The sequence below is a fragment of the Carassius auratus genome, chromosome 17, assembly GCF_003368295.1.
Source record: "Carassius auratus strain Wakin chromosome 17, ASM336829v1, whole genome shotgun sequence".
Lineage (NCBI taxonomy): Eukaryota > Metazoa > Chordata > Actinopteri > Cypriniformes > Cyprinidae > Carassius > Carassius auratus.
The window spans coordinates 15,623,059-15,632,528 of record NC_039259.1 but is presented as its reverse complement, the minus strand read 5'-3'; the positions used below and the strand labels follow the sequence as shown (position 1 = coordinate 15,632,528).

Sequence of the window (9,470 nt, the reverse complement as noted above, 5' to 3'; positions counted from 1 at the left end):
CATTGTCCAATGAAAATCCAATCAAATCGAACTTTAATATGGTCTATTGATTTAAAAAACGTGCTTTGCTTTACTCAGTTGCACTAAGGTTTAAGAGTGTTATTTCCTGTTATTGACTGAAATCTTTTGAACGGGTTCAAAATGCCATCTGCTCCCAATGTCTTATTAATGGCTAATGTTATGAACATATGGTTTTTGATAATCCTGATATCAGCCCGCAAGGTTTCAGAAGTGTAGGATCAAGGATTGAGAACACAGCTGGCTTCACAGTTGTTAAATGCAGAGAAAATGACCATTGACAACTTCAAAATCTTCTTGTTTCTATGTTCATTGTAATAAATGAAATACCTAGCCTACTGCAGAGCAGTGTGAACGGGAAGGTACAAAAACTACAGAGGAACTTTTTCATTTCTAATAATTTATTTATCTCAAGTGCATAAGCAAATATGATATGTCAGTGCGTAAAGGTCTTGCAGCAAGTTTAAAAGCTGTGCACTTTGTTGGAAGATGCCCTCCACCATAAACAAAACCCACAAAAGAACAAACTCATATTTACATGAAGCAAAAACAACAACAAAAGAAAGGATGAACCCACATGTTTGAACACTATATAAGTTCAGAGAGAAAGAACAAGGTTGAAAGTCACCTACATTACTAGGCCATTTACAATAGCGCTTTAAACATGACACAGCTTCCAATAAGAACAACAGCTTTCTCAGAAAAGCTTAACCACAGTTTGCAGAAGATGATGTGATGTTTTGTACTCGTTACTTTACTGGTTTTTTGTTTTTTTTCTTATTGTGATAGAGATAGTTGGAGAAATATTTTGAGATCGTATGATGGTGGCATTGTATTTGAGAAGCACAGGCTTACAGCAGCAACAACTAGACACGAAACCAGAGGGAAGGGAAAAAAAACTTAGAAAGCTTACCATTTAAATGTTATTCCTTCAAGTGAATCAAAAGGAAACAATTCCTTTCTTTTTAGCCATTATGAAAATATTGCACAAGCAAAAACAGACTTAATTCTACACGAGCTGAATAGGATATGTTGTCCCTGCAATGAGGGGAGTCCACTAACATCCTCTATGGTGAGGGGTGAGGGGACCCGACCTTAAAAATTATGTCCCAGGCCTACTGAATAGATGACGTAGCAGCAGAAACGTTAACAAGGACAGCACGACTGTCAACACAGGACAGGACTAGGACTAGCCACCAGCTCCAACTTTAATCAAACACACCTGAACAAGCTAATCAAGGTCTAAAGGTTACTAGAAAGCTACAGGCAGGTCAGGTTTTATCAAGGTTGGAGGAAATCTACACTGTGGCTTCTTTGGGCTAGGAGTTTTGTCCTCACCACCTACAGGCTTTGTCGTTTGTTTTTACTAAAAATCTTTAATTCAGAAATGCATATAAGCTAATTACAGTAGTTATTGTGTAAACCACATGAAGTAACAGCAAAAAAAGAATTATACTCCATTCAAAATAAATGAAATAAATGGAAACTATTTCATGGAATTTCATGGAAATGGAAGCAATACACAGACAGAGGTCACAACACACTCAGCTTTAACAGACTGTTCATGAACTTGCACAGTAGCTTCGGGAATTAAGGAATACTGTATGCAGTGACAAAAGACAGTTTTAATGATGTTTTACACTTTGAGAGATGATGTGTTGAGAGGTGAATGGAATAATGAATGTTGAGGGAGTCATTTGGGAGATACATTCAGTAGTACAAATGTAAAATTAACTTTCAACAAATCATGCCCAAGCACACAAAAGTGAGACATACTGAAAATTATCTTGCATTATAATAAAATGACACATTCACACAAACATAACCATTCACCAGGACCATCTGATGGTGGATTAAAAAGTCTCCAAATTGGTTTGAGAGATATCGCCACCATTTTCATTTCATTTTCAGATATCGCCAACTCATAAAGGCTCAAAGCAAATTAATTGTGAGATTATGTAATGAGATTATTGGAAATTATTGGAAACGTATATAAAGAAACATACATATGCAATATAAATATCCCTCCCTCAAAAAAAGAAATAAAGTCACAATGGCTTTGTGACAAATATAAATTAGACAAAGAATGGTCCCCAGTATTATAATTACATCAAGAATATCTGTCCTATGAGGATTCCCTCGCAATTCAACATTAAATATTCTAAAAATAACAAAATTAACATTAAAGAAATTCTGCTTTAAAATTAATAATAACAATAAAGTAACACAAGAATATGTTGGTTAGGAATGGCATCATTTTCTATGGACTGCTGTTCAGTTGTAGTGGATATAGTGTAAGGCAAAAGGAGCTTGAAGCTCAAAACACAATGAATGGGGTGTATTTCCAACCATAAACATCACTAACGGCACACGTACATAATTCAGTCTCTACTAATACAAGGTAAAATAAAAATACATATTCAAGCTCATCCTGCTTCAGCCTCACACTAGCTCTCCCTTTTGAAGCTTGTTATGCTTAAAAAAAACATTGACTACACCTTTAAGGTAATTCAGGTAAAACTTGGTTTGATCGTGGGAACTCATTCTGTGTATTTTCTCTAATACTGCTGAAAGTCTACAGATGATGCTGTCCTCTAAAACAATAACTAAGGACTAAAGATGGGGGAAAATATTTATTTAAAAAATTAAAACGTACAAAAAAAAAAAAATGGTAAACTACTGACAGTCTCACAAAGATCCTCAATTGACAGTTACATAACAGTGATCTTTAGGAATACTTTTGCACACCTCACAATCACCTGTGGAACACCCACGTCAACCAAGTCAAACATGAGAAAACGTCTTTGTTCTTGAATCCAAAGCCCCTGATGCCTTTTATCATCTTTACGGTAATGCCTCCACACAGATCTGTTCCTCTGTAATCTCATCCAGCAGCTGAACATCAACAGGACTGCAGATTTCACTGTCGTACACTTCTGTGCCCATCAGCGCCTCCTCCAGACCTTCAGCTTTGGCCTTCGGAAAGCCATGCTGTTCAGATGGTGAAGTGCTTTCTACAGACTCTAGGTCTTCGATGCCAGCACGGTAGTGAATCATGAGCAAAGTCAAAGCTTGCAGGCGTTCACCGGACTTGGCCAGAGCTGCCAAGATGAGGGCCTTGTGTCTGGAGTCAATCGTCTCTCGCTCTTCCAGACTCAAAGAGTTGTTATGCTCGAGCTCCTGGTCAATCTCCTGCTGCAACTTGTCCAACATAAACTCCAGTTTCTGTGAACGTTCATCTGTCGGGAGGCCACGGTAAAGATCTCGACCAATCTCTTTGACGGCAATGAAGACGCTGTCGTCCAGCCCACCTTCCTTGCGCACCAGTTTGGAACCACCGCTTCCAGGTGGCTGCTTGGAAGGACTGGCCCCAGCATAGGTCTCTGTGTCACTGCTCTCGTTGTCCGATGTGTTAGGTGTGTGTTTTGGAGAAGGTTCAACTACCCCTGGTCCCATTTCTGTGCCCTGTTCTGCAAGTCTGGCTTTGGGCACCTGCCTCAAATTGAGGAGTCGAGAGCTAGTGTTGATAATATGACGTGTTAGGCCAGTAGTTGCCCGATTGATGGTAGACTTGGCCTCAGGATCCGCCCCACGCCGTTCTGAGGCGGCTACGCAGTTAGGATGCTCTGTTAAACATTTCTCCTGACATTTCTTGTGACAGACATAAGAACAGGTCATGCACTGTGAGGCAGCCTTGGTCCACACCTTCTTTTTGCAGTATTCACACCAAGTGGGATTCTGGAACTGAGTGTCTTGAAAATTGTGCCGCATCTCTCCGATCTGCATGCCACTGTTACTTTGTTCATCCCGGGTTACTATGAGTACCTGCTCCCGGTCCTTTTCCCGGTCTTTTAAGTTTTCTTCCAGTAGACTCCCTTCGCGTTCACGTTCTACCAGTCCACTGGAGAGGTCTGACTCCCCATCTGCAAGGTAAGTGAAGTCTAGTGTAACATCACCATAACAGAGTTTTTCATTGAAACCTTTGTGAGTGCTCAAGTTGCGCAAAGCAGTACGGCTGACGCTGGCCCTTGGTTCAGGAGCACATAAACGGAAGGTGCTTTGGTATTCAGCAGATGAAGTAGCTAAGCATTCCAATGCTATGTGTTCCAAGCGCAAGCTGACGTGTCCCAAGCACAAGAGACTACCAAGTTTGAAGGGGTCCTTGCACCAAAGTGCTACATTAAGGAATTTGTGGTGGCTTTCCACCTCAAGGATCACAGAGGCTTTGTTCCAGCGGGCTACTCTGCTGCGGTACATGGTTTCAGATGATTCCCAGAGACCCTGCTCATCGACACTGTCCCTAGTGTTGGAGGAGCTCTCAGATATCTTGTCTTTGGCTGAATCTTGCTTGTTTGTGGCTGTAATACTTGGAATTTCCTCCACAGGATCTGGGTTCTTGCTCACCGGCTTTGGCTCTTGTGACTTGACAGCGATTTTCTCTACCGGTTTGTCACCATTGGCAGGAGTAGATTGCATTTTTTCAGGACTTTTTTCCAATTGCATGTTCGCTGCCTTCGACCAGGCTTTGGGTTACTGAGGAGGCAGATGTGACTTTTATATGAGGCCTGGGAGGGACAGGAGGGCGTGCAGGTGGTGGAGGAGGGGGCACCGTTGGTCTCTGTGGTGGTTCAGAAGGTTCAGCAGTCTTGAGAGTTGGTGCCTTTGGCGATTCTTTGGGCTGGGGTTTGAGTGGTGACTGAAGGTTCAGTCTGCGGTTGAGATTTGGTGAGATGGAACCGAGGGGTTTGGCCAAGTTCGCCACAGTTTTTTTGGGACTTTGGTTTACAGAGAGCAGGAATTCCTCCTTCGTGTCAACGGCGACTGGAACTGCAGTTGATTTGGACTCGATTATTAGATCCTCAAACTCAGAGTCATTATCTCTGTTTTCAGATATGTCAATGGTGGTTATTGGGGCTGGGTCCTCCTCGTAGCCCCCAGGCTGATGAATATAGCTGGGCTCCTCCATTGGGCCTAGGGTTTCTTGGAGTGTCCCCAAGCCCACAGTGGGCACCTGGTGCCGGACCGGCCTCTCATATAAGACTATCACTTTCTCTCCAGCTTGTTTTAGCAGCTTCGGCACTTGGACAGAGGATGTCACTTTGATTCCTGTGCAAACAAACAAAGAAGAATGCTTGAAGCTTTGCAGATTTATTATAAAATCTTCCAATTTTAGGCATCAAATGAACTATCCACCATGTCAAACATTCCGTTTGAATAGTGAAAGTAATTGTATGTAATCTCTAACCTCCAATAGCAATGAGGCGATCTCCTCTCTGTAAGTCTGCCAGGGCAGCTGGGGAGTTTGGGGTGACACTTTCTATGCTCACATGCACCGTGTCACCATCACTGGCCGGGACATGCCTAAACGTCATTCCCACGCTCCCAGATGGTCCTTTAATCACCTCAGTCTGCAACAGACAAGAGAAACAAGATTTGTGAATAATATTAATGAAAAGGTTGTGTTATTAAAGAAACTTTATAATTCACAATTATAATTAGAGTATAAAATTTGTAACTTTGTAAATTGTACCATCTTTTTTTATTGGAGGTGTTGTTCTGGCATACATTACTTTAAGTCATAAAATCAACAAGTGGGACTGGATAGGAAAGGAGAAGTTAGGAGAAACTTTTGTCACTAGTTGAGAAGAATGCTAGCAGTTAAGCCAAAAGACAGTGTTTTTTAAAGCTTATCTTTTGACAGCAAAAGCAGTTTATAATTAGGGCGGACAACCTACATTATGATGTGAACAAGACAGCCTTCACTTTCTATAGAAAGCTCTCTCTTCCCATCACATCTAACAATTTTCATGGTGATAAAACAATGCTCTCTAAAGCAAAGGAAGGGAGGTCTGCAATTACTGCTAATTTCACTGCAAACGTGCCACGAAGTAGCAGCTGCAGTTTCAGGCTGGTTGCATCACAAAGCCTGAATCAAAAAAAATCCACCTGCAAGGTCCACCTGCACCTCGGGGTGACACCATACAACAGTAAGTACATAAGGAACAAGTTAGTGTGCCAAAGTGTGGGAAGATTCCACTAGAACCCCAAGAAGCAAGAATGATGACCTAGACTGTGTAATAGTTGCACGAACACCAGTATGATTGTTTTTCATTGATCTTTCCATGATATGCCCTCTGTGTCTCCCGTGTTCTCTCTCTCCGTTGTTTGTGCTGGGGGTGGGCAAGAAAAGACAGGATGCAGATCTACGCTGCCGAGATGGATGACTGTAATTTTGCTGCCGTCATTTGTTATAACCCTTGAGAAGGGCACAGATTGAGTTAAACATGGGATGAAAAAACAGACAATCTACTCAAGCTGGCAAGCAGAAGCGTGACTTGCCCAGTTTTGACCAATGACTAACTGTCTATTGAAACATTCAAGAAACCACTCAAAGTTCTTAGAAGGCAACTTACAAAAAGACACCCAATTCAACAGTATAAAATGGATAGTTTCATCTTCATATATGTTATATTAAGATCTCTATCTTGTCTGTATGTCTATCCATCTATATAAATAATAAATCTAACTATTTAACATTGATATATTATGTTGCTGTTTCTATTGTGCCACTGATTAAAATAAAACATTAAAATGGTCATGCAAACATTACAAAACTGATACATCAAATTATTTCCAAGCATATTTTTGACAATCAATTGCACTGCAACTGAAGGAGGGCGTTTATGGTAGCCGCAGGAGTGAGTATGAAATGAGACAAAGAGAGAACACTTGTTCCAATACTATTTGCATACATGTCAGCTTAGCTTATAAGTTTGTTTATAACGGACAAAATAAATACACAGGAACATAAATCTTAATGTCTGAAGGGCTGCTGTTGTTAAACTCTCCTGAGAGATGATTAATTCTGAACATTTCCTCCCTCAGGACACAACCTGATCCCAACCTTTACACATGTCAGAGAGGGTTCATTGGAGAAAAATAAAAGCACCAGGCTTTTTTTTTGAGGATACTGATGGTCTCTTACCACAGCATGTTTGAGATAATTTATTGACCTGTTCAAGATAAAGAAATGAAAGCAAAGCACATGTGAGGAATCCAGAATAAAACTGTTGTTCTGGATTTAATGAGTAAGGATTACTGAAACAAATAGAAAACAAGACACCATTGTTCGCAAGGGCTGTGATCTACAGAAGGCTTTCATCTGATATTAACCTTAACAGACTCTTAAAATTACTTCCAAACATTCAGATCAAAGTCTTCTGGTACAGGAACATGTCCTACCTCAACATCAAACCTGGATGGACCTACATTACATGATGAAGCAATATTTGGTCAAGTTATCTACATAAAAGAACACTAATATCAGACTTAATTGCAATAAAGTCGACAACCAAACTGGAATTACAGTAAAAAAAAAAAACTGGATTTGCCTTAAACCAAAACTAAAAACAACTAGCAGAGGGTGAAAGAGACACCTGCGATTAACGTGCACTCACTTTAAGAACGACAAAATGACAAGGTTCAAAGACAGAGAGAGATGAAATGAGAGAGAAAAACAAAGATTTGTCTGACACAGGAACCAAACGGCGACGTTGAGCAGCAATTACAGGCGATTTCTGAAGCTGAGCGGTGGCTAAGGGGTAATTACACAACCATGGAAAGGCACAGCAGGAAGAACACTCACACACTCATTGTGTGTGTTACTGTGTGTCTGCGTGTGTTGAGTGCAGGTAAACGGACTGCTGCCGCTCCGACTGGTGCGTGAGGACGCTCTTCATGTGTCAATTTGTCATCCGTCTCACCTCATCAACACAAGGTTCACAGATACACCCTCACATCAAGTATCAGGGAAATATAAAACAGCTTTTCAACAACAAAACAAACACAGGGGCCCTGTGGGACATTTCCAGGTCAGATCCATTGATTACAGCATAAATGTCAGAATTAAAACACAGCACTAACATACCAGTACACACATTCAGTAGGACCACAATGAAAATGAAACCTCTTGTCATTATTTACCCACCCACGTCATGCCAATCACATACGACTTACTTCTGTGAAATATTTATTTTGAATAATGTGCTGGTTGCTGCTTCTCTGTTATTACAATGTGGAATTAAGCTTACAAGCTCTGAAAAAAGCACAAGAAAGTATAAAAGCAGCATGTAAGTGCTCCAAACTGATCTTGCACACGGTTGTGTCTTCAGAAGCCATACATGCAGTTAAGATTTGTAGCAAATTAGCAAACAAAAAAAAATTCAAAGAAATGAATACTTTAATTAAGCAAGGGAGCATTAAAATTAGTCAAAAGTGACCGTAAAGACTTGTACATTGTTTAAAAAAATTCGAATTAATGTTGTCCATTAAGGAATAAGGGAGGGTTCATCACCATTCCCACAAAAAAATAAAAATAAAATTAAGCAAGCACTGGTTTTAATATTGATTAAGCAACAAACCAACCCAAGAATGTAAATCAAATCAAGACTGGATGGCTGCTGAAAATTCAGCTTTGCAATCATAGGAATAAATAACATTAGATTACATTAGTGCTGTCAAACGATTAATCGCATCCAAAATACGTTGTTTCATTTTATTATTTTCTACATAATATATGCATGTGTACCGTGTATATTTATGATGCATATATAAATACACATATATGCATGTATATATTTAAAAAAAAAAAATGTTAGGTTTATCTATTCAAATATTTATATATAACATAAAATTTAACAATATAAATCTATACATGTAAATATTTTCAAAATATGTATTGTATGTGCGTGTACTTGTATATACATAATAAATGTACACAGTACACACACATACAGTACATTATGTAAACAAAAACTTTTATTTTGGATGCAATTAACTGTTTGACAACACTTCAGTATTTTACAATATTACTGTTTGTACTGTATTATCTCTGAAAAGAGACACGTTTCAATACAAAAGCATCTTTGATGAGGAGAGAAGCAAACAGCAGCAAACTTTTGATTTCGTTTACTTTTAATTTTTTTCTGTGATGAGTCTCTCTCACAGCGATATGCTTGGCCACCCTAACACTGCCTCTAAATGCACAAAGACATCAAATCGTACTGTGCACTCAAAGAGACAGACCGACAGATGAATAACTCCTCAGAGATAGAAAACATGTCACACAAAATCAGCCTTACACACTCCACACACACCAGATATAGTACACTCTGTACAACAAAATGGAAGTCATCTTCATCATCTGGTGTGAGCGAGTGCATGCGTGTTTGTAGGTGGTAGATGTGTTACGTGCACCGGTGTGATTGTTGACAGATGCCCATTGAAGCTATTGTGCAGAACGGACAGTTTCCTTGTGTGTACACCTGTCGCTGGAGGAGCGACTGTGTGTGAGTGTGTGTTCAGCCAAACCTCCCACTTTCCATTTCTCTCTCTCTTTCTCTCTCTCTCTACCTCCATTTTTCCTGCTATCCATTTCATTCATCCTCCCACTC

The 9,470-nt window shown here is 39.9% G+C and overlaps 1 protein-coding gene across 1 annotated transcript in view; it reads right to left on the bottom strand.

The window, feature by feature from the left end:
• Nucleotides 1–401: 401 nt before the first annotated feature.
• The window catches only part of pdzd8 (PDZ domain containing 8), a 31,326-nt gene continuing 22,257 nt past the window's right edge, over nt 402–9,470 (bottom strand). The window contains 3 exon segments of the mRNA XM_026286038.1: nt 402–4,506; nt 4,508–5,124; nt 5,264–5,426. Of these exon segments, the coding sequence (XP_026141823.1) occupies nt 2,863–4,506; nt 4,508–5,124; nt 5,264–5,426 (2,424 nt within the window). The 3' untranslated portion in view covers nt 402–2,862.